The 26,220-nt window shown below is 44.1% G+C and overlaps 1 protein-coding gene across 3 annotated transcripts in view; it reads right to left on the bottom strand.

Moving 5' to 3' along the window:
• The window catches only part of PAPPA2 (pappalysin 2), a 366,677-nt gene that overhangs the window by 314,743 nt on the left and 25,714 nt on the right, over positions 1 to 26,220 (bottom strand). For all 3 annotated transcript variants that reach the window (XM_077453193.1, XM_077453192.1, XM_077453191.1), the window contains exon 2: positions 22,397 to 24,111. In XM_077453193.1, coding sequence (XP_077309319.1) covers positions 22,397 to 23,096 — 700 coding nt within the window. In that variant the 5' untranslated portion in view covers positions 23,097 to 24,111. The remainder of the gene's footprint in view (positions 1 to 22,396; positions 24,112 to 26,220) is intronic.

Raw genomic sequence — 26,220 nt, forward strand, 5'->3', positions numbered from 1 at the left:
GATTTGTATATTTACACACACAGATCCTGGTTCTTGCTCTGTCACGAGTGATAGCAGGGGCCCGTCGGGCACTCGCATCAGTTTCGGGGACATGCTGCGGGCGCATGCGTGCCTCCTACAGCATCTTAAAGGACCGACGTACAGCTACAATGGGGAGCCATCCTGTCACAGTATAATTACAGCGGCTGGTCGGGAACCGGTTAATGATTACTTGCAGAATTCATCTAATTAATGATTACTTGCAGAATTCATCTAGCGACAGTGGAGTAAAAAGCAACCTGTCCCCTACAGGGCTCCTCTTCTCCAAAAATCATCACCAATCAAATGCCAACATTAACACATGTGATGATATAGCGATGCACTTACCTTCATGTGTGGATCTCTTAATCTACAGGTGGTCTACACAAGCCTGTTGCAGAATATCTGGACTCACACCCAAATCACTAATATAGTAACTCCACTCTAATAGGTCATAAGTGTAAGAACACCACCTTCTCTTTTGACTCCAGTGTCTCCAAATAAAAGTGAATGAAGTATTTCTTTAGGCCTGAAAGGTTCATCTGGTAAAACTTAATGAACATGTAATCCAAAAACTAGGGGACAGCCCTGTAAATCTGAAAACAGATGTCTAATGCTGAAAAGCACATGAAGAGCTGGTCTAGTGAGGTGTGTGTTTACTGGGAATGGTGGAACCTTGTCCTTTAGTCTATAGGCGTTAATGATGAGTTGCAGAATCTATCTAATGATAGTGGAATAAAAAGCAACCTGTCCCCTACAGGGCCATTCAGGAATGATAAACAGTGTTAAATTGTCTAAATGGAACTATAGCTGAGAGAGAATTGAACAGTGTGTACCACATCCAAAGAAGGGAGATCAATGAACAATGTCCAGGTTACGGTGAAAGGAAGAAACCACCTTGTGAAAAAAATACGCCTAGGGCATCAAAACAACCTTGTCTCTGTGTAGTAAGAAAAAGTTCTGTACAGGTTACACAGAACAACAACAACACTCACCTCACAGAAATGGCAGCACTGAGGAAGCCGACCTTGTGAGTAAAAGTAGACAGAGGAATATGACTGATAGATTCAAAGGGTGATTTCTGAAGAATAGACAGAACAAAGCTGGGGTCCCTCTTTGTCACAAGGGGGCATATAAAAAGGTATAATGAGAGTGACATCCTGTACAAAGACCTTCACTAAAGAGCGAGAAGCAAGCAGTGTTGGAAAAGGAACCACAGAAAATGATTCTTATGCTTTGATGGTACTCAAGGCCAAATGTTGATCCAGATTCAACTGGAAATAAAAATAGGCTTTGTCCTACAGAATACTCTCTGGGATAGAAGTTCTGTGCCTCACAACATGTGAAATACGCCTTCCAGGTGCAACAGCAGGATCTGATTAGGGATGAGCTTCGAGTTCGAGTCAAACTCATGTTCGACTCGAACATTGCCTGTTCGCCTGTTCAGCGAACAGTGAACAATTTGGGCTGTTCGCGGAAAATTTGAAAAGCCGGAACACCCTGTACAAATCTATGGGAGAAATCTAAAGTGTTAATTTTAAAGGGTAATATGCAGGTTACTGTCCTAAAAAGTGTTTGGGGACCTGAGTTCTGCCCCAGGGGACATGGTTCAATGCAAAAAAAAGTTTTAAAAACGGCCGTTTTTTCAGGAGCAGTGATTTTAATAATGATTAAAGTGAAACAATAAAAGTGTAATATTCCTTTAAATTTCATAGCTGGGGGGTATCTATAGTATGCCTGTGAAGGGGCGCATGTTTCTGGTGCTTAGAACTGTCCCTGCACAGTGTCATTTGTGCAGGAAAAAAAGTCTTTTAAAATCACTATGTGTGTTCTCTGTGTTAGCCGACAATTCATTCATTCATTGATAAAAAAAAAAGCGTGGGGGTTCCCCTAAATTCAATTACCAGGCCCTTCAGGTCTGATATGGATATTAAGGGAAACCCCGTGTCAAATTTAAAAAAAAATTGACGTGGGGGTCCCCCTAAATATCCATACCAGACCCTTCAGGTCTGGTATGGATATTAACCGGTTCCCGACCAGCGCACGACGATGTACGTCGACAGAATGGCACGGGCAGGCATATTGGCGTACATGTACGTCCAATCTTCAATGCCGCCCTGGCTTCCCTCACCAGCGTCAGAGGGGCGGGGTCAGGTGACGGGTGGCCCCGCCCTCCTAATATAAGAAACGTCAGCGCTGGGATCCCGGCAGTGTCTCCGCAGTGGAGACAGAAGACGGATGTATGGACAGCGCTGGACTGAGAGATCCCCCATCGCTGGATATGATCATCCATCGCTGGATAGCAAGAGTGGATTAGCACCGCTGGAATCTTTTTTTTATTTTTTTTATTTTTAATAAAGGAATTTTTAAAAAGTGTGTTTGTCTTATTTAACCATTTTTACACTTTCTTTGTGAAATGGTAGGGGTACTTTTGTACCCCCTTACCATTTCAAACAGGGGGGGCGGGATCTGGGGGTCCCCTTGTTAAAGGGGGCTTCCAGATTCTGATAAGCCCCCCACCCGCAGACCCTCACAACCACCGGCCAGGGTTGTGAGGATGAGGCCCTTGTCCTCATCAACATGGGGACAAGGTGCTTTGAGGGGTCACAGACCCCCAAAGCATCCTCCCAATGTTGAGGGTATGTGACCTGGTACGGTTCAGGAGGGAGGGGGGCCCCTCTCTCGTCCCCCCTCTTTTCCTACGGCCTGCCAGGTTGCATGCTCGGATAAAGGGTCTGGTATGGATTTTTAGGGGGACCCCCACGTCAATTTATTTTTTAATTTGATGCGGGGTTCCCCTTAATATCCATACCAGACCTGAAGGGTCTGGTATGGATATTTAGGGGGACCTCCACGTAATTTTTTTTTAAAATTTGACACGGGGTTCCCCTTAATATCCATGTCAGACCTGAAGGGCCTGGTAATTGAATTTAGGGGAACCCCCACGTTTTTTTTTTTTTTTTTTTTTTTATCAATGAATGAATGGTCTACTAATACAGAGAACACTCATTGAGTGTTCTCTGTATTACGGGGAGCCGACAATATAGCCGCAAGTGATTTTAAAAGACTTTTTTTCCTGCACAAATGACACTTTGTGCAGGGACAGTTCTAAGCACGGGAAACATGTGCCTCTTCACAGGCATACTATAGACACCCCCCAGGTACCACATTTAAAGGAATATTACACTTTTATTGTTTCACTTCAATCATTATTAAAATCACTGCTCCTGAAAAAACGGCCGTTTTTAAAACTTTTTTTTGCATTAATCCATGTCCCCTGGGGCAGGACCCAGGTCCCCAAACACTTTTTAGGACAGTAACTTGCATATTACCCTTTAAAATGAGCACTTTAGATTGTGAACGTTCGAGTCCCATAGACTTTAATAGGGTTCTAAAGTTCACACAAAGTTTAGGTCTGTTCACAGGTTCTGGTGGGAAGCGAACAGGGGGGTGTTCGGCTCATCTCTAGATCTGATGTGCTTCTCTTTGACCTGCAATTTTTCTGGTTCTTCCAGGATTGTTCCATGATGGTTTATGTGATTGAATTCTACTGGCAGACCTCACAAATGAGTCCAGCATTGAAAATATAACCAAATCGCTCTGAGCTCCAGAATTTTGATCGGGAGTCAAGCCTTCTTCCGGCGACCATGCATAGATTACATCTAGAACTGTTCCATAGTCCCACAGGAAGGCATTCTGCATGAGAACTTTACAAACCTATCAAAGGAAGAATTTTCCTGATCCCAGCTATGGACTTGTGATCCTCCAGGCAAGGGCAAGTCTGGTTTTGTGAGTTAGGTATATGAAACGACTCAGAAAAAGAGCATGCTTGTACCAAGCTGCCCGAATGTTGAGTTGCAATAGTCTGAAGTGAAATTAGGCATATAGAACTGCTTTGAAAGAGGCCATTATTAAAGCATGTTAAACCCAAAGCAAACAATCATTATATTGCAGCTTACCAATTCTTAGATGTGATAACTGCATTCGTTTTCTTTTTTAGGCTTTCTTTATTTTCATCTGGTAATCTGGCCAGTAAGTTTTTTGTTTTCAACAAAACAAGCTCTCCTGCAAATGTATTAGGCTACATTTACAAAAGGAATCTTTTGAATCCTGCTGCTGCTGTGAGTGGCTAGATGCGTCTGCTGGCCCTGTTCACTATAATTACAAGTTGCCAATGCCCGACACTAATCAGGGCACAACTAGCAGTGACTTTGTGTGCGTCTGGCAGCAATCACTGCAGGTATTTGATGGCTGTACAGACAGCTGTGAATAGCTGTGGCCACAACTAGCCACTCACGGCAGCAACAGGAATCAGAAGATTGCTTGTGTGAATGTAGCTTTAGAGTCTTGAGACAAACCAATTGCCACTAACAGGGGTGTTTACAATGATTAGCATTTATTTATTCATGTAAAACCTTTACCCCAACAGAAAAGAACAGTTTTTGTAACTGCTTGTGTGAGCTTGAGTTTGGCTTTAATCCATTAGTGTATCTAAATTGGCTAGTACATCTTACATTCCCCTCTCCCCAGATTGACAATTCTGTTGTCCAAAGGTACCCCTGTGCTTCTTCATTCAGAATGGATGCACTTTAACCACTTGACCACTGGGCACTTAAACACCCTTAATAACCAGACCAATTTTCAGCTTTCGGTGCTCTCGCATTTTGAATGACAATTACTCAGTCATGCAACACTGGACCTATATGAAATTTTTGTCCTTTTTTTCACACAAATAGAGCTTTCTTTTGGTGGTATTTAATCACCGCTGGGTTTTTTTTTTTTGTGCTATAAAAGAAAAAATACCGAAAATTCTGTAAAAAAACGATTTTTTCTTTGTTTCTGTTAGAAAATTTAGCAGATTAGTAATTTTTTCTTCATAAATTTTGGCCAAAATTTATACTACTACATATCTTTGGTAAAAATAAGTACAAATTGGTGGATATTATTTGGTCTTTGTGAAAGTTATAGAGTCCACAAGCTATGGTGCCAATATCTGAAAATTGATCACACCTGAAGGACTGACGGCCTATTTCAATTCTTGAGACCCTAACATGCCAGAAAAGTACAAATACCCCCCAAATGACCCCTTTTTGGAAAGAAGACATTCCAAGGTATTTAGTAAGAGGCATGATGAGTTTTTTGAAGTTGTCATTTTTTCCCACAATTCTTTGCAAAATCAAGATTCTTTTTACTTTTTTTTTTTTTTTCACAAAATTGTCATATTATCAGGTTATTTCTCACACACAGCATATGCATACCACAAATTACACCCCAAAACACATTCTGCTATTACTCCCGAGTATGGTGATACCACATGTGTGAGACTTTTACACAGCGTGGCCACATACAGAGGCCCAACATGCATGGAGCGCCATCAGGTGTTCTGGAGCACCCAGGACAATTCTGACATTTCTCTCCTACATGTAAAAATCATAATTTATTTGCTAGAAAATTACATAGAACTCCAAAACATTATATATGTTTTTTTAGCAAACACCCTGGAGAATACAATGGTGGTCTTTGCAACTTTTTATCTCGCACGGTATTTGCGCAGTAATTTTTCGAATGCTTTTTTTTGGAAAAAAAACTGTTTTGTGCTTAAAAAAAAAAAAACACAGTAAAGTTAGCCCAATTTTTGCATAATGTGAAAGATGAAGTTACGCTGAGTAAATAGATACCTAATATGTCACTCTTCAAAATTGCACACGTTCGTGGAATGGTGGCAAACGTCGCTACTTAAAAATCCCCATAGGCGACGATTTACATTTTTTTTACTGGTTATATGTTTTGAGTTACAGAGGAGGTCTAGGGCTAGAATTATTTCTCTTGCTCTAACGTTCGCAGCGATACCTCACATGTGTGGTTTGAACACCGTTTTCATATGTGGGCGGGACTTACGCATGCGTTCGCTTCTGCATGCGAGCACATGGGGACAGGGGCGCTTTAAAAAAAACATTTTTTTTTATTGTTCATTTTACTTTATTTATTTTAGTTTGACATTTTTTTCCCCAAAAATAATTTTTTTGATCACTTTTATTCCTATTACAAGGAATGTAAACATCCCTTGTAATAGGAATATGGCATGACAGGTCCTCTTTACAGTGAGATGTGGGGTCAATAAGACCCACATCTCACCTCTAAGCTGGGAAGCCTGAAAAAAAAAAAGATTCTGGCTTTGATCGTATTAGCGATTCGGTAGAAGCACCGGAGGGCGGAGGGCGGCGGGAGATGTCTATGGCTGGGTATTGCAGGGTATCACCGACTATGGCTGGGTATCTCAGAGCATGGTGTTGCAGAGTACTGCGTTGCAGAGCATTGCAGGGTATTGGCGGGTGTTGCAGAGCATTGCAGAGTGTTGCAGGGTATTGGCGGGTGTTGCAGAGCATTGCAGAGTGTTGCAGGGTATCGGCGGGGGTTGCAGAGCATTGCAGAGTGTTGCAGGGTATCGGCGGGGGTTGCAGAGCATTGCAGAGTGTTGCAGGGTATCGGCGGGGGTTGCAGAGCATTGCAGAGTGTTGCAGGGTATTGGCGGGTGTTGCAGAGTGTTGCAGGGTATTGCAGAGCGTTGCGGAGTGTTGCAGGGCATTGCGGAGTGTTGCAGGGCATTGCAGAGTGTTGCAGGGCATTGCGGAGTGTTGCAGGGCATTGCGGAGTGTTGCAGGGCATTGCAGAGTGTTGCAGGGCATTGCAGAGTGTTGCAGGGCATTGCAGAGTATTTGCAGGGAATTGCAGAGTAATGCAGAGTATTTGCAGGGAATTGCAGAGTAATGCAGAGTATTTGCAGGGAATTGCAGAGTAATGCAGAGTATTTGCAGGGATTTGAGGGGTTAATTTTCGGTGAGCAGCGATGTGGGCACTGCAGATGCAGCCCACATCGCTGCTGACACCGATCTCTTCCCCCTCCACTGTACCGATCGGTACAGAGAGGGGGAGGGAGGAACCGGCGTCATAACATGACGCCGGCTTGTTTACAAGTGATCACTCCGTCATTTGACGGAGCGATCACGTGGTAAACGGCCGCGATGAGCGGCCGTTTACCGTGATTCGTGATGCGCCGGGTCCACTGGACCCAGCGGTCACGGATGCTCTCGTGTGCGCGCCACAGGGGGCGCGCGAGAGCAGAATTCTGGGAGGCCGTTAATTAACGGCCTCTTAGAGTTAAACAACCGCCCTGATGCCGTTAATCGGCAATGGGCGGTTGTTAAGTGGTTAATATAAGAAGTGTGTTATTTACCAGATCACCAGGAGGAAACACAGGGGAAAAAAGGCTTAAAAAGAAAACAAATGCAGCCACTACATTTAAATGAGTTGTAAAGGTTAATTTTCTATTTTCTAAATAGGTTCCTTTAAGCTAGTGCATTGTTGGTTCACTTACCTTTTCCTTAGATTTCCCTTCTAAATGTTTTTTTTTCTTTGTTTTCTTTGTCTGAATTTCTCACTTCCTGTTACTCCTCAGTAAGCTGTTCAGTAAACTGTTCTGGCTGACTAACCCCACTTAGATGATGGTGTGAAGTTTACCGAGGAGAAACAGGAAGTGAGAAATTCACACAAAGAAAAAAAACATTTAGAAGGCAAATCGAAGAAAAAGGTAAGTGAACCAACAATGCTCTAGCTTAAAGGAACCTATTTAGAAAATAAAAAACAAAGTTTTACAACCCTTTTAAGGATTAGTAAGCTGCTTATGTTATGACACAGGGCTGTATTTTGGACTCTACATTCTGCCTTCTGATACAGTAACTCACTGCCCAGCTGTTAACTACTAACTCTGGCGTGTATCCTGACATTACTTTTACCTTATGCTCCTATACCATGCTTTCTGGCTGTTGCTGACCTTTGCCTATATCCTGATGCTGTCCCTGCCTTCTGATTCAGTACTTCTCTGCCCGGTTGTTGATAACTTTCATCTTGTGTCCTGGCTTTGCTCTTTCTACTGATTGGGTGCAGTTGTGTTTCTGCATCTGGCCCTTGCCCGGTGGTCCACAGTTGTCTGTGCCTGTCAAGAAGGACGTTCTGATCACCCGGCTGTTCTTAGAAATCTTACCTGCAGAAGAGCCAACCGGCACACACTAGTGCATGTTAACGCAGGTGGTCGAACGCAGGTGTGCGCTAAGGCTAATGGGCACATGCGGGGTGCTCGATAATGATAATGTGAGCATGTGAACACGCACGAGTATGCGCGCGTGCGCACAGGCATGCGCGGGTGGCGCCAAAGGGGCTATTTAAAGGGACCTGTCACCTTGCCTCCCTGCTGTCCGGTCTACAGCGTTCCTGAGAGACCCCTCTGCTATTCCTTACTTGTTACCTGATACCTGTTACCCGTCTCGCCTCTGACTATCCTCTGTTTGCTGTCTGCCATGACCCTGGCTTGTCTTGACGATTCTTCTGCCTACTGCCTTGGTACCTAACCAGTCCGCCTGTGTATGACCCGGCTTGTCTCTGACTACGCCTTGCCTGCCGCCTTGGTGCTGTTCCTGCCTACCAGCATCCAACCTGGCCTGCTTGAAGATCTGCTAGTGTCCTGATCTACAAGACACCTTCCTCTCTGTTCCGGTGTTCCCGCTGCTCCTGCTCTCCGCTGATCCCGGTTCCAGTCTGCATCTGGTTTCCCTTCTGCTACTCGGAGTCCGGACCAGCCCTTGCATTTGTGACCTGCCAGGCACTTGTACCCCTTCTGTGCTCCTGAACATCTGTATGCTCTACCAGGAGTTCTTGAGCCAGAGGAATACGAGAAGCCACTCCCTGCATCCATGGGCTCAACCATCAGGTAAGTGACAGTGCCTTACATCCAACAGCTGGCACTGCCTGCAAAATCGGCTTTTGTGCCACTCTATGTCCCTACATCTCATGTAACCACAGCCAGAGGTGCCAGACAAGAAGTGCAAGAGAAGGACACAAACCCTTTGTCATGGTTATGCAGTGATCTTCCTGTGTTTGCTTACCTCCCCTCATGTCTTCAGACTAAGAGGCCAGCCACTTCCACCTGGTGGTTTTTATAACCCCTCCTCTAAGCATGGCTCCACCCCAGGCCCTATCAGGGAGCCCTATATTAACCTGTGCACTGCAGGCCATCAGGGCTGATCAACCATTGTGTATTCCTTTGTGTGTTAGCTTCTTGTTTCCTGCTGTGTGCTCTGCTACTGTTTTCCGTTACCGACTTTGGCGTGTCTTGACTATCCCTGTTTGCCTGTGATCCTGACCTTTTGGCGCGTACCCGACTATTCTTGTCTGCTTGTGGCCCCGACCTTGGCTTGTCCCTCACCATCCCTATCCTCCTGTTGCCTACTGTGGGTGTGAGCTGGGGAACCCTGGGGGTCGCGACCTGGAGCCAGTTGCAGCCAAGTCCATCCTCACCAACAGAGGCGCTGGTGAACACCTGCTGGCTCTTAGACTCCGCGCCCCGGGGAATCTTACGCTCTAACCCCAGTGGGATCTGTCCTCCGTCAGCAGTAGTCAGCCGTAGGGTCCACAACCTTGCGGTGCACTCCTGATCCTATGGTGTGCAAGTGTCACCACGCCTCAAGGTGACCTGACAGTTTGATCAGCCATGGGCCCGGCTGACGTGCCGCTTCCTGCAGATGATCCTTTGCAGAGCTTAGTTTGCAGACTCGAGACTCAAGAATCCCATCAGACCCAGGTGATGCGATTTCTTCAGGATTTGTCATCCCGTTTTGAACAGGTTCAGACCTCATTAGGACCCCCGGTTCAACAACCTCAACCGATATCTGCCGCTGCACCTATCGCATCAGTCGCAGCCACACATTCTGTACAACTACCAGCTCCGGTCCGTTTCTCTGGGGACTCCAAGGCTTGCAGGGGGTTCTTTAGCCAGTGCACAATTCATTTTGAACTTCTGCCCCAAAACTTCCTGTCCGATCGGGCAAAAGTCGCATATATCATATCCCTCCTGTCCGGCGAGGCGTTAGCCTGGGCCGCCTCTCTGTGGGAACTGAATGATCCAGTGGTTTCTAGCCTGTCTGATTTCTTGAAACTTTTTCGGAATATCTTTGAGGAACCGGGTCGTGTCTCCTCATCGGCTAGCGCTCTTTTACGTCTCCGTCAAGAGTCCGCATCTGTGGGACAGTATGCTCTTCAGTTCCGTATCCTCACAGCTGAATTGAGCTGGAATAATGGGGTCCTAGTTGCAACCTTTTTACATGGCCTCTCTGATAGAGTGAAGGATGAATTAGCAGGAAGATCCCTTCCTGCTGATCTGGACAGTGTCATCACTTTGTGTAACCAGATCGTTATTCGCTTTCAGGAAAGGGGCCCTGGAAAAAAGACGCTAGCACTCCCCGTTCTTTAGGCAGCCTGAGCCCCCAGTCCCTTCTCTTCGATCCGAGGAGCACCCCCTGCCTGCTGAGGAACCTATGCAGTTGGGCCGGACAAAGTTATCTCCTGAAGAACGTGCTAGGCGCAGAACTCTGGGCCTATGCCTCTATTGTGGGGCCAAAGGTCATTTCCGTGATACTTGTTCTCTTCCTCCGGAAAAACGCTCAGGGCTAATACATCTGGAAGGTGGAGTATTAGACCCTGAAATATCACCTTCACCTTCTCGTCTTCTCCTTTCCGTGTTGCTTCATGTCGGTGCTTCCTCTCGGTCGGTCTCAGCACATCTGGATTCTGGAGCCGCTGCCAATTTCATGGATTGGGAAACTGCATCCTCCATGAGACTTACCCTTTTGCCCCTTACAACGCCATTGGTGGTCTTGGCGATTGATGGCACTGTTCTCCCAGGGGGCCCTATCCGCTTCCAGACTCTTCCTGTTAAGATGTCAGTAGGGACACTCCACCAGGAGTGGATATCCTTCCTTGTCTTACCTAAAGCTTCATCTCCTATCATATTAGGTCTTCCTTGGTTACGGCTCCATTCTCCACACGTTGACTGGTCTGCCGGTCAGATCCTGGCTTGGGGTTCCTCCTATTCCTCTTCCTGCCTACTCAAGGGTACTTTGGCGTGTCTTGACTATCCCTGTTTGACTGTGATCCTGACCTTTTGGCGTGTATCCGACTATTCTTGTCTGCTTGTGGCCCCGACCTTGGCTTGTCCCTCACCATCCCTATCCTCCTGTTGCCTACTGTGGGTGTGAGCTGGGGAACCCTGGGGGTCGCGACCTGGAGCCAGTTGCAGCCAAGTCCATCCTCACCAACAGAGGCGCTGGTGAACACCTGCTGGCTTTTAGACTCCGCGCCCTGGGGAATCTTACGCTCTAACCCCAGTGGGATCTGTTCCCTGTCAGCAGCAGTCAGCCGTAGGGTCCACAACCTTGCGGTGCACTCCTGTTCCTACGGTGTGCACCTGTCACCTCGCCTCAAGGTGACCTGACACCCTTGCACCCTACAGCTAATGGAACAGTAGCAGTACGGGCAAGTTTCAGAGCAGTGACTAAGAGGACGATTAAGGAGATTAAGGAGACTTGCACACTAGGCCTAAATACGCATTGATTGGACAGGGCTGAATGCTGTACTAAGCAGCACCACATATTAGCACATTATGGAAGACTTACCTTGAAAAGAAGCCCTCCAGCAGTGAGCTGTCACCGCTGCCAGAGCTTCCATCTTCACCCAGTCTTTCTACCAGGTTTGCGGACTCTGGTTGTTTGAACGGCCGAGCCACAATGACATCACACCTGCGCATGTGCACAGGAGCCACAGTCACAGAACAACACTCTGAATGGATACGCTGTCGATTCAGAACACAGTGCGCATGGGTCGGTGACATCAATGGCTGCAGGAATATTTTCTAAATGGTGCACATTTTGAAGATATTCCTTGTACCTACAGGTAAGCTTTATTATAAGATTATCTGTAGGTATAAGTCACCAAGCGATGTTTACTACTTCTGTAATCTCCTGAGACTAGTGGTCACAGACACAATGCCTCTCACAGATACAGCTACAGTGTAAGGTTCATGGCACAGGAAGTGCACTGCTATTTTTTAAAAGCAATTCAAGACAAAAAGGTAAATTTTTTTTTTTTTTTTAATGAACAGTTTATTTAATGCTTTTTTTTTTTAAAGATGTAGGACAAACAGAAGAGAAAATGCCACATACATTGCATAGTCATGTAAAAGAACATTGTTAAACCAATAAGGTAAGAAAAATTAACATTGTCTATCGTAAGATGAGATTAGGGTCTTATATCCACAAGACCCAACTGCAATAATAAACCAATATATACAAAACTATAGATCCTTTAGCCTCTACTTATGGGAATGATACCCAAGCTAATGAGGACCAATGCATAAAAATGTAAAGAACCTGACTAAAAAGTGTAGCCATCTTAGGTCCTTTTCAAATCTACTACCTACCCTCAGCGGGTTAAAAAAAAAAGGGGGTGGGGGAGACCAGGAGAGGAAGAAGGGAAAAGCATAGGGCTAGAGTAAGGAACCAAGAGGGGGTGGGGTCACCACCAGCTGCCCTCTCCATCCATCCTTGCCAAGTATATGTAGGAAAGCTAAGTCATGACAGATGTGCGGTTGGACCCAGCACGATTCTACATCACGCTGGTATGCCCAGATATCAGTGAATAGCTTATTGTAGTGCTTGATATGAACTTGAACCTCAATAGGTTATCCAGGGCACCCAAGTGCCAGAGTATTTAGACACTTTGTCAAGAGTTATCAGCTCCTCCATCTCTGCTATGCAGTCAATACGCCGGAGCCACTTTTTCATTGAAGGAGGGTCTTTGGCTCTCCAATATACTAGGATGCATAGCCTAGCAGCATTGATCATGTGCGTAGCAATTGATTTGTAGTAGCGCTTTTGAGATATCTTTTAATGATGCAAAAGGGATTTGTGCAGGTGAGAACTCCAATGGGAGTGAAGAAACTGCCAACATTGTAACATGAACCTTCTGCCAGTAAGATTGGATTATTGGGCATTCCCACCAAATGTGCACGAGAGTGCCTTTCTCTTTGCCACATCTCCAACAACAGTTGGGGACAGAAGGGGTACATTTGTGAATCTGATCTAGTGATCTGTACCATCGTGTCTTCATTTTATATGCATTTTCTTGAGTTGAGACATTCAAGGATCCTTGATGAATGTATAAATGGATGCGTTCCCAGTTGGCCTCCGCCAGCTTGGTCCCCAGTGCATTCTCCCAGAATGCGTGCTCCGCACAGAAGCATTAAGCATTGAAATCACATGACTTTGGGGGAAGATCGGGAGCAGAGTGATTCAAACACCATGGGTGTCTTTTTGCGAAGCCTGCTCTAATAGATGGACAGTCCATATAGTGTTGGACATATGACAAGTAGGGAAAAGAACCTGTGTTAGATAACTCAGCCAGCTCAATGAGTCTTATTAATCGGCCTCTACGATAAAAGTGTTTCGCTAGCATTTCTGTATACGGCCATTCCGCTGCTAGAAAGGTCCCAGATAGGTCTGGAGAGAAGTCTTGATTGTTTTGCACTGGAGTGATCAGCAGATTTTTACAGACACTGCATATGTGGCACATGCTCTATCAAAGGCATGAAGGGTAGCCCCTATCCGGGGGTTAGAATATATCCTTGTCAGGGCCCGATCTTTGAGGAGCCAAGGAGTCTTACGCAAGTCAGAGTTCGAAGCCAGCTTCTCCGGGGTTACTCAGCTTTTGCAATTGGCGTGAACTCTCCATTCGACCACCCAGGCCAGATGAGCAGCCCAATAATAACGTTGTAAGTCCGCGAGCCCAATTCCACCACAAGATTTCATCATTATAAGTTTAGTCCAACTTATCCACGCAGGTTTGTTGCACCAGAGTGAAGCTCTACACATGGATATGTACGATGCAAAGAAGGAAGGTGGCAAGTGAATTGGTATGGTCTGTAGCTTATAAAGCAAATGTGGAAGGACCATAATCTTTCTAATTGATGCACGCCCAAACCATGAAATAGTGGGTACATCCCATCTTTGTAGGTCTCGTTGTAGAACTTGCAATTCCGTTAAGAAGTTTCTGCTGTAGAGTTCTGACAGGTTTGCAGGAAGTTTAATGCCTAAATAAGTCTGGCATTGGCTGGTTAACTAGTTCTGGAGTGAGATATTCAATGCAAAAGACTTGGAATAATAGATTTTTAAGCTTGACAGGATTTTGAAGTGGTCAAAAACGTTCATAAGGTCCGGGAGGGACATCAGCCGAGAAGAAAGGAAAAGCAGGACATCATCCAAATAAGCTGCTATCTTGTAAACCCGGTTGCATACACTTATGCTCTTAATATCGGGGTGGGTTTGAATGCAGCAGAGAAGGGGTTCCTGTGTAAGAATTTACAACAGAGGGGAAAGAGGGCACCCTTGTCAGGACCCATTGCGGATGAAGAAGGCGTCATTAACTCAAACTCTAGCTCTGGGGTTGGCATATAGGGAGAGAATGAATGCTCTCATATGATTTCTGATTCCCAAAGCCCCCAGAACTGCCTCCATAAAGTCCAAGGCCAACCTGCTGAGCACCTTCTCAGGGTCCATTGCAAGAAAGAAACCCTCTTGTCGGCTAGAAGTGAGCCAACAAGAGGTAAATCTTTTAGTGTACTCCTTAGGCACAATTGCATTTTTATATAAAGAATAAATAAGATCATTTTTATTTAAAATGTGTTCTGATTTTTATCCTATAAAAAGCAAATCTTCACTTTTTGTGTTAAGGTTCACATTAACATGCAGTACCTTTGTGTACTTGATATCTCAATGGATCACATATGGCACTGTAAATATAGTTAGCACAGTTTGATACCTAGAAACAGTGTCCTGGTTATGTTGTACAATAAAGATATACAGTTGTGTTCATATATAGTTGGACACAGGCACAATTTTATTTTTTTCAGGTATTTACCAAAACATATTCAAGCTATAGTTATATAATGGATATGGGCTGAAAGTGCACACTCTCAGGTTTTATTTGAGGGTGTGTACATCCAAATTGGAGGAAGTGTTTAGGAATTACATCTCTTAAGAATAGCCACCCCCCTTTTCAAGGGACCAAACATAATTGGACAATTAAACCAAAAGATGTTTCATGGCCATGTGTGGGCTATTCCATCATTATTTCCTCATCAATTAAGCAGGTAAAAGGTCTGGAGTTGATTCTAAGTGTGGTATTTGCATTTAGAATCTATTGCTGTGAACCTACATCATGCGTTCTAAAACTAAACAAAGCCATCAGAGAGATTACAGCAACCTTAGAAGTGGCCAAATAAACAGTTTAAGGAAAGAAGAATGCACCGGTGAGCTCAGCAACATAAAAAGGCCTGGATGTCCACAGGAGACAACAGTGTTAGATGACTGCAGGATCCTCTCTATGGTAAAGAAAAACCCATTCACAAAATCCAGACAAGTGAAAGACACTCTCCATGAGGTGGATGTATCATTGCCAAAGTCTACAATCAAGAAAAGACTTCACAAGAGCAAATACAGAGGGTTCACCACAAGGTACAAACCATTCATAAGCGTGAAGAATAGAAAAGCCAGATTAGACTTTGGGAAAAAACTACTGAAAAAGCCAGATCAGTTCTGGAAAAGCATTCTTTGTACGGATGAAACTAAGATTAAAAAAGCATTTAAGAGTATAGCCTCAAATAAATGAAATTTTAAGGAATGTACCATCATCCATAAATAGATTCGAAAGTAGAGTTTTTTGGGTTATGGGAATAATAAGAGAGCTGTACGCTGAAACTAAGATTAATCTGTACCAGAATGATGGAAAGAAAAAAGTGTGGAGAAGGCTTGGAACAGCTCATGATCCAAAGCACACAACATCATCTGTAAAATATGGTGGAGGCAGTGTGATGGCATGGGCATTCATGGCTTCCAGTGGCACTGGGTCATTGGTGTTTCTTGATGACATGACAGAAGATAGAAGCAGCCGGATGATTTCTGCAGTGTTTAGAGATATATTGTCATCCCAGATTCAGCCAAATGCAGCAAAGTTGATTGAACACACTGCAAAAGCAACCCAGGAGCTTTTGAAGGAAAAGAAGTGGAATATTCTGCAATGGCCGAGTCAATCACCTGATCTCAATCCAATTGAGCATGCATTTCACTTGCTAAAGGCACAACTAAAGACAGAAAGATCCACAAACAAAAAAGAACTGAAGACAGCTGCAGTTAGAGCCTGGCAAAGCATCAGAAAGTAGCAAACCCAGTCTTTGGTAATGTCCATGGGTTCCAGATAGGATTCTCAACAAAATATTAAAAATTAACATTTTATTTATGATTATATTAATTTGTCCAATTACATTTGAGCCCCTGAAAATTGAGGGGACTGTGTATAAAAAAGGTTGCAGTTCCTAAAATTTGTACTTGATATTTATGTTCAACCCCTTAAATTAAAGCTGAAAGTCTGCACTTCAAATTTATTTGGATTGTTTCATTTTAAGTTTATTCTGGTGGCATACAGAGCCAAAAGTATGAGAATTGTGCCTGTGTCCAAATATATATGGACCTAACTGTACCTGCTTATATCATATGCCATATTTCACTATGGTCTCTTACAGGTAACTGGCCATGAGGGTTGACACAGTTAACATCTGATTAAGCACTTTGGGTCTTTTGAAAGGTATTAAGATTAAAAAGGACCTGCAATAAATGTTGTAAATGTAAATTATCCCAATATATAACTGAGAATTCATTACGTAGAGATAAAAATGTCTCAGAAATGATCAAACCTAAATAGCATAGGCGTGACATTGTAATAGACATTAGCTGTGGACAAATTAAACTTCACTAGTAAAGAAAAAAATTTTTATTTTGCCATCATCTGTGCAATGAAAATACATGTTTTAAAATTGTGAAAGAATAGGTGCACTTTACAAAATAAGCTCACTAACACCCTCCGACTAATGCAAACACCTAAGGCATAAAGCCATATTATTTGCAGGATAGAGGTTTAATATCACAGAGGCCAGAGGGACGATGCTAGTGAACTTTTTAACACTTATCCTTTAAAACTGTGTTAACTGTGTTACTGGGGTAGACAGAGTTTATTAGAAGGACTTGAATTCCTACCTTTAGTGGATAAATTGCTGCTCCAGGTTTGCAGAGCTATACTACCTAAGCCTGGATATTTATTTTGGTAATCTCAGCAGGAGGGAAAATCAAAGTTCCAGTTTTCCTACAGCAGGCGTCAAATGACCAGTACAAAAGTAAGACCGGGCAGCATTTTTTCCTGCTAGGGTAAATATTTCAGCCATTCAGTTACTTTGTAACTACCTTAGACAGACTGGTAACATCACAGTAATGTAATATCCAACTACAATACCTAGTAGTAGTTCCATCAAGAACCTTCCAGAGCTTCAACGGTTGTTAGGAACATACCCTAGCATATACATAACATACAGTATATCCTAATGGGCATCAATCAGTAGAGCTAAAGAATGCTACCTGAATCAATAGTGTAACATATTCAACATGTAGCATGACAATAGGGGCCATTTACTAACTGTATTTAGTCTATCAATCTTTTCACCCAAGATTTACACAACTTTTACCAAAGATTCATACATTTTTCCCATAAGCTTCCATTTAGAAAGATGTGTTTATTTTGGGTGAGAACATTGATAAGTAGACTCCTATATGTGAGTTTCTTTGTGACAACTCACCTGTCCATACAATTCCTGGAATGGCCCCTAAAAGTGAACTTCTATCTTGTAGGGCAGAGTACTACCGCCCTCCCCACCTGCACATACCTACCTTTTAATTCTCACTGCTCAGTTACCACCTGGAGTTTACATAAGTTGAAGAGTCTCTCCCAATCCCTAGGTGACAGTGCTAAGTGCATGAGCATCCAATAATCATGCACCAACAATGTCAGGTGGGAGAAAAAGGCATGGGTCATGTGCTACTCTTCACTCCCAATGGCCAAATGAAGTGATGAGGTAGGATGGTGAGTATATAAACAGCAGGGAGACCACAAGTTAAGGGAACAAGTTGATTTGACCTGCATGGGCAAATTATAGTTTAATTTTAAGAAACACAAATGATCCCTTTAAAATGACTCTGTCACTAGACAAAGGAGAATAAATGGCATATACCTGTGAAAAAAGATGATTAATACTTACCTTTCTGGTGGGTGGTAATTACTGTCATCTCTCTCTTTCACAACAATGACTACCATTTGTAGAGTTAAGAATGAAGTCATCACACACCAGTAAGATAAGTATTCATCATCTCATTTTATTAACCACCTGTGGACTGCCCACCGTATATTTACAGGGGCAGGGTGGCAGCTCTGTGCCAGTTCACGTACCTAGTACATGATCTGGCACTTCCATGTCTGAGGTGCAGGCGTGCCGCCAGCGACCCACTCCAGCTGTGATTATACACAAGACTTGATTTCTGCCAGCACCTGCCAATTACCCAGGACACAGGCACAACTACAATCTGCCTATTTAAACAAGGCAGATTGCCGTTCTGTCAGAAGCAAAGGCACTGATCCTAAGTTTCTGCTAAGCAGAAACACAGATCTTTGCCTTCTCCTAGTCAAAGCACCACCCACACAGTCACATGACACAGAAGAGGGAAAGTGGCTATTTGAGATTCGAGCCCATTTTGGACATTTTCACTTAGGGGTGTTCTCTTTTTTGTTGCCAGCAGTTTGGACATTAATGGCTGTGTGTTGAGTTTGTAGCACTGGCTCCTGAAGAGCACGCGCTATGTGTTTTGTCATTTAACTTTTTCTAGAACCGCAGTTTGGTTTTGGGTTTAATCACTCTAAATTTTGACCTCAGTACCAGTCTGACTGGACTGCATGGTGCTCTGCCTGACCATAGGTATCACTGTCATCCCTGGCAAGGTTCAGAATGCAGTCTAGTTGCATTAAGGGTTTATTCTCTCTTGGAACCAGCCCAGTGGGAGTGTCACTCTTGCTGTGCATTATGGGAGAGGGTACTTAAAGTGCTGACATCACGTGCTTCGGGGTTCCGGTCCAGAAGTGCTTTCTGGTTGATGGTCCTGGTCCTCCTGACCAGCCCCCAGGACTCTCATGGCCTGGGGTGTGGATTCACCCGACTACAGGTCTCGGGCTGGCTAGCCCGAGGCAAAGAAACCGAAAAAAGGATTCAAAGGTGGTCCAGTGCCGTCTCGGTTAGCGGAGAGGCCCAGCAACTGTGAAGGTATCCAGTGGAGGACTCTTCGGGAGAAGGCCACGCAAAGGTTGGCTTCTCAATAAGAGCCTGGACAAGTTGAAGAACCCCAAGTGAATCTGATCTCATGTGGTATCGCCGGACCGGCTGCAAGATGCTGGTACCATACGAGGGTTCTCCAAGTGTTCTACAAACTTTCAGTTTTACTCAAGTGTTCTACAGCAAGTCTGTGGCAGAGACTTGGCCTGATTGAAACACCCTGTTGGCTGCTAGGCCTGGTGAGAGAAGGATTATCCGATAAGGGTGAGGATCCAGCTGTGAATGGCTATTCTCTGGATTTCCTAATGTGAGAGACTTTTTCTATTTGAATTAGCACTAAAGCCGCGTACACACGTAGCGGTATGTCCGACGTACTTAGTCTGGCGGACTTCCCGCCAGACTGTCCGTCGGACTTTCCGAACGGGCTACTTGCCCACACACGGCACTTTTTGAGCGGACTAATACGGCGTACTAAGTCCGCCGTAATATCCACCCTACTTTTGAAATGAACGGACTCGCCCACACACGCAGAGGAAAGTCCGCTCATTTCAAGCGCGTCTCCAGGTAGGCGGGGCCCGCGAAGGAGACGTCGCTGGCCCAGCCGCCTGGTATGGACTTAAAGGGGAACCCCAACGCCGAAAAAATTGGCGTGGGGGTCCCCCCAAGTCCACAACAGACCCTTGTCCGAGCACGCTACCTGGCCGGCCAGGAAAGGGGGGGGCGAGCGAGCGCCCCCCCTCCTGAGCCATACCAGGCCGCTTGCCCTCAACATGGGGGGTGCCTTGAGGAGGGGGGGGGCCGCGCGACCCCCCCACCCCAAAGCACCTTGCCCCCATGTTGATGAGGACAAGGGCCTCTTCCCGACAACCCTGGCCGTTGGTTGTCGGGGTCTGCGGGCGGGGGGCTTATCGGAATCCGGGAGCCCCCTTTAATAAGGGGGCCCCCGGATACCGCCCCCCCCACCCTATGTGAATGAGTATGGGGTACAATGTACCCCTACCCATTCACCTGCAAAATAAAAGTACAAAAAAAACACAACACACGAGATAAAATACTTTATTGCACAGCTCCGGGGGTCTTCCGTCTTCGGGGGTCTTCACGCCGGACTCCTCCGCTATCTTCTTGTAGCTCTTTTGCTAGCGGAGGAGTCCGGCTTTCTTCCTCGCCGCCGGCCTCTTCTTCCGACTTCGGGGGTCTTGTCCCCCTCTTCGGTCTTCTGTCGCCGCCGCCGCCGCCGCCTTCCGTTCTTCTTCTTCTTCTTCTTCTTCTCCAGGAGATGTTGACTCGACGATCTCTCCGGCCGCAATGCCAGGGACGCGCTGCGCTGCTACTTATATAGGGACAAGGGGCGGTGTCACATGGGTTTATGTCACATGGGTTGGTGTCACATGGTGACCCGCCCCCTTACGATGTCACAGTCCCGGAGGATGCTGGGACTGTCGCCATGTGACATCAACCCATGTGACCAACCCATGTGACATAAACCCATGTGACACCGCCCCTTGTCCCTATATAAGTGGCAGCGCAGCGCGTCCCTGGCATTGCGGCCGGAGAGATCGTCGAGTCAACATCTCCAGGAGAAGAGGAAGAAGAAGAAGAACGGAAGGCGGCGGCGGCGGCGGCGACAGAAGACCGGGCCACCGCCTGTAAAAGAGCTATAAGAAGGCGCGGTGGCCCGGCAGAAGAACCGAAGAGGGGGACAAGACCCCCGAAGTCGGAAGAAGAGGCCGGCGGCGAGGAAGAAAACCGGACTCCTCCGCTAGCAAAAGAGCTACAAGAAGATAGCGGAGGAGTCCGGCGAGAAGACCCCCGAAGATGGAAGACCCCCGGAGCTGTGCAATAAAGTATTTTATCTCGTGTGTTGTGTTTTTTTTGTACTTTTATTTTACAGGTGAATGGGTAGGGGTACATTGTACCCCATACTCATTCACATAGGGTGGGGGGGCGGTATCCGGGGGCCCCCTTATTAAAGGGGGCTCCCGGATTCTGATAAGCCCCCCGCTCGCAGACCCCGACAACCAACGGCCAGGGTTGTCGGGAAGAGGTCCTTGTCCTCATCAACATGGGGACAAGGTGCTTTGGCCTGGTATGGCTCAGGAGGGGGGGCGCTCGCTCACCCCCCCCTTTCCTGGTCGGCCGGGTAGCATGCTCGGACAAGGGTCTGTTGTGGACTTGGGGGGGAACCCCCACGCCGATTTTTTTCGGCGTTTGGGTTCCCCTTTAAGTCCATACCAGGCGGCGGGGCCAGCGACGTCTCCTTTGCGGGCCCCGCCTACCTGGAGACGCGCTCGAAATGAGCGGACTTTTCTCCGGGCGGGAAAAGTCCGCTCATTTCAAAAGTACGGCGGACTGGCATACACACGGCCGGATTGTCCGCCGAAATGCGAGTCCGACGAGAAGATTGGAGTGCAACACGGCATTCTAAGTCCGCCGTAGTTTCGGGTCAAAAAAGTATGCTGGAGGCTACACACGGGGGGATTGTTTGGCGGACTTGAGTTTGCCGGACTTTTCCACCGGATTGTTTGATCGTGTGTACGTGGCATAATGTTACTTTCCTCTTCAGGAGTGTCCTCTGACTTAAAGTGGTTGTAAAGGGAGAAGGTTTTTTTACCTTTATTATAATGCAGTAAGGTAAAAAAATACTTCTGCATGCAGCTTTCCTCGCAGCTCCCCCTAAATACCTAAACCCAATATTGATGCATTGATTTGCACAAGAGCCGAGGTTCCCTTGGCTCTCTCGCTCCTCATTGCCTCAGATACAGCAGCCTTTGGCTCTCGCTGCTGTCAGTCAGAGCCAGTGAGAGAGCAGGGCAGGAGTGAGCCCCGCTCTGTAGGGCAAGGCTCTGGAGTGATCACACATTAGTGTCCCCAAAGCAAGTGGCAGTGGGGGACCTGAGAAGAAGAGAATCAGGACTGCTCTGTGCAAAAGCATTACACGGATCAGTATAACATGTGATCCATGTAGCGTGGCTGAAACAGCGCTGGATGAGGCCACACATTATCTTAGCACAGAGTTGGTGAGTGGCGTCCAATCTCTTTCATTCCTATTGCTTCCACAGATAAGTATAACATGTTTTTTATGAAAATAAGGATTTATGGATTTAAGGATTATTCCAAAGTGGCTGTAGAATTTTGCATGTTAACCTATATTTTGAATTCATACTAAACAAATGGTATTGGCATATTAGACAAGTGAAAGGGTACTTTTCACACTTTAGCAATTTACACCAATGAAGTTTACCACGCCTATAAAAAAATTATAAATAATATTATATTTTGCAGAATTCTTACTTGTTATGACTGCTGGATCGTTTTGACCGCCCTCTGGCCTCACCCACAGTTCTACAGTGAAAGTTTCTTGAGGTATTTTCTGCTCGGCTTCTGGATTTAGGGCCAGCTGACTGTGTGCACCATGAAAGTAAAGGGCCCCATCAGTCGGATTCTTCTGATGCAGTAGAAAAGGTACTGAGAAATTTGAAAACAATCTCTGTGAGTTGATTAACTCAGATTCTCTGGGGTATCTTCTATTTTCCTTTTGTGCATCTTTATGTTCTTTTACTGCTCTAGAGCTCCTTCGGAGAGAATTTTTGTTTAATATTTTTGAGACGTGTCTAAGATGTTTGTAATTATATGTTGTATTCCAGTCGTTTTTGTTCTGTGATTTAACTCTTGCATCCCTGTTATTATCACTGGATCGATCTCTCTTTGGTTTTTCTACGCTGCATCCATGTGATCCATGTTTCATACATTCCAAGTCTTCCATGTACCGTTGCTCTTGTGATGTGTAGACTTCTTGAGGTGGATGATAGAAGCTCACTACAGTTCTTTTATTTGGACTGAGCCTACATGGCTCTTTTGTTGAAAGTAGCCTTAGATATTCAGCTTTTAATACTAATTCTTGTTTGTGCTGAAGGACATAATCATCTTTATAGGGTCTTGCCCAACAAGATAAGAGGAACAGAGTCAAAAACGGTATCTCCAAGCATTGCATCTTGGCTTACAGTTCCCAGAGTTAACTAATACAATAACTGGGCAATGTTGAAGGCAGGTGCAGAAAAAAAAAATATCAAAACGTATTCTTATAGAATATCAATGGCCTGTCTAATGAGTTTGAATATATTTTCATTGCATGAATACATTTGTTTACGTCTTCCATATTGTTGAGAAGAGTCTGGTTCCCATCTTTTTTTGGACTTTAAAATGTTTATTATTATTGTTATTATTATAGAGATGATGTCCAGATTGTATTGGTACTGTTCAAAGTCTTTCATGCATTTAGTGACACATCTCCTCCCTATTTTCTACATTTTCATATTTTTCTTCTGCACTAGCAGCTTGATCTGTGAGCGTAGTGCAGGAGCTATAGGATAGAGATTCTTGTGTGTTGTGTAGATGGGATGTTACAGCCCCCAGTGGATTCCTAACATATGTTCCCTAGCCAGATGTTAACACACATGTAACATATGTCTAACACATGTTTTCTAAGACAATATTTCTACTCTGCAAACTTCACATGCAGACACATTCTATAGATTTGCTTTGCCTGTTTGCTACCTCTTCATTTCCTAAAATTGGTTCTTGTGGCCAGCGTGTAGTGACTAGAAAGTGTGATGCTATTTCAGATGGGGATGAGTCAATATCAGGAGCTTAGGATTTAGTCAGGTGTAGAAAAGCAGTAGTTAAAAGGCCTTATGCAAGGAATACAGACCGGATCACTACATGAAAGATGGAAATAATTACATATATATAATTATTATATTATAATTTGGAATAACCACAGGGCTGTGGAAAAAATTGCCTATAAATGTAATAATTATTCAAACGAATAATGTGGAACTAAGTAACGTATTGTTCACTGCATAGTGGAAGTTAGACATATCTGATCTTTTTAGATATGTTTTTTTTTTTTTAGTTTTTGCCACTCGTGAAAGTTGGAAAACACCAGGAGAGAATAAGCTGGTTTGGAGGCATTTCAGACTTGACTAATTCTTTTGTTCCATTAGTTCCTATGAAAAAAGAACAAGAAAAACAATGATAAAAAAAATGCATAGAATAGGATAAAATCTACATATAAAAATGTATTTAATTTTCAACATGAACATGTCTTTTTTGATAGACAAAAGGACTTATAGACATTGCAAACAGCAGTAGTGTGACACGCATAGTACACTAAGTTAGAAGTAGTCAGAAATGTTCTGTTAATTGATCTGACTTTAGCTCCATGCACACTAGCATTTTTTTATAAGCTCAAAAATCACAAAAAAAAACTCAGGATGAAAAATGCTGATATTAGCATTTTTGTGCCGGCTTGCAGTAGCGTTTTAGTAGCTTTTAGAAGCATGATCATTTTATTAGCATTTTTGCAGTATATAAAGAAAAAAAAACTCAGAAAAAGCTGTTAGGAGCCGATTTAATAGCATTTAGAAGTGTTGAAGAGCGTTCAGCCATTTTATTCTGCTGGGAAAACGCCAAAACTCTATAAGGCTCCTTGCACACACGTGTTTTTTTTAAGCTACTAGAAGCTGTTATCAGTGTTTTTTTCCTGTTCCTAGATGCTGCTAAATAGTGTTATCTTATGTGTCAATGCATACTACTTTAGGCTATTAGCGTTTTTTGAGCTTCAGCATCTAGGAGCAGAAGAAAGATTTTTGTAGAGTTTCTTGGAGCATTTTTCCAGCAGAAAAGTTTCTAAATGCTACTAAATGCTACTAATAGTGTTTTTTGAGCTTTTCTTCCTTTTACAAAAAAAAAGTTAATAAAACGCTAACGCTCTAAACACTCCTAAAATGCTGCTAAAACACTACTACAAAAAGCTATTACTAGCATTTTTATCCAGCATTTTTTTTATTTAAAAAAACGCTAGTGTACATAGAGCCTAAAAACTGTTTTATTTCTGCTGTTAGATGCTGAAGCTCAAAAAACGCTAATAGCCTAATGTAGTGTACATGAACACATAGGATAAAACTATTTAGCCTCTAGGAGCAAAAACAAACCCTAGTGTGCATGGAGTCTAAAGCACAATTTTATTTAAACCACGATTTTGTTTTGGTTAGACAAAACACTATTACATTTTAGTTAGATCAGAAAACATTTGGGGCCTGCTTTATGTTTTATTGTTACCTGTGAAGATTTTTTGTAGGGTAAGGGCCCTGTCAAACGGGCAATTTTGTGACCGCAATTAAATGCTGATACAAATTACTATCGGTAGCGATTAACAACTATTTTTAGCTAGCTACTTAATCACTATAGTTGCTTTTGATTTGTCTCTAAGAAGCAATTTATCACAGCTACAAGTCAAACTTGTGCTACGTCATTACATTAGTGTTCAATGCTACAAATTGCTCTTTAGTGGTTTGTAGCTAAGCCATAGAGGTGAATGCAAAGTAATTGTTGCTGGTCCTTGATATGAAAAACACAAACTCAACATTGCAAAGTGATTGAGCCTTGGCAGGTTAGCAATTCTATAGAAAATAACTATGATTTCCTTAGTGAGGAATGGCTTTAAAAACAAACAAAACATTTATGTGCATAAACCGCCAGTGTGGTGTGGTTCTATGGAAGGTTTAGAACTTCTGTCTGTTTTTTTTTTTTTTTCCAGGGTGTACCTGAGGTTTTTAGATGCTTGGTGTTGTCCACCCATTTTCCATGGTATCATGGCAGAGCCTAACCCTATTCATCACAAATACTCCAAAACTGCCATGAGAAAACAGTGCTGGGAGAACAAAATAAGGCACCAGCCTTAAACACTATTTATGGACACGGAAGTCAACTACTTGCCGTAACTTGTTCCAGAAGTCCCAACCCCCTATATCTGGATAACTATTTTGCATGTACACGTATTCCACAGACTAGATGTGCATGCTTTCTAAATAAAGGCAATTACGTTCCTGGAAAACTGGAAATAAAATTCAGACACAATACCCACTTGGAACTAGACAAAAGCATATAAAAAGAAATAAAACAAAAAGCTAAAAAAGAAAAAACTGTCACATTTGGGGGAAGATGGCCATCTGGTCACAGATCTATTTTTGAAACCTGATCACAATGCACTTTACATTTGAGTGCTTATCCCCATCATATGTTGCAGAATCTTTCACATCTGTTCTAATGAAGAT

Source organism: Lithobates pipiens, unplaced genomic scaffold, assembly GCF_037356315.1.
Source record: "Lithobates pipiens isolate NorthernLeopardFrog02 unplaced genomic scaffold, aLitPip1_a1.2 Scaffold_23, whole genome shotgun sequence".
Lineage (NCBI taxonomy): Eukaryota > Metazoa > Chordata > Amphibia > Anura > Ranidae > Lithobates > Lithobates pipiens.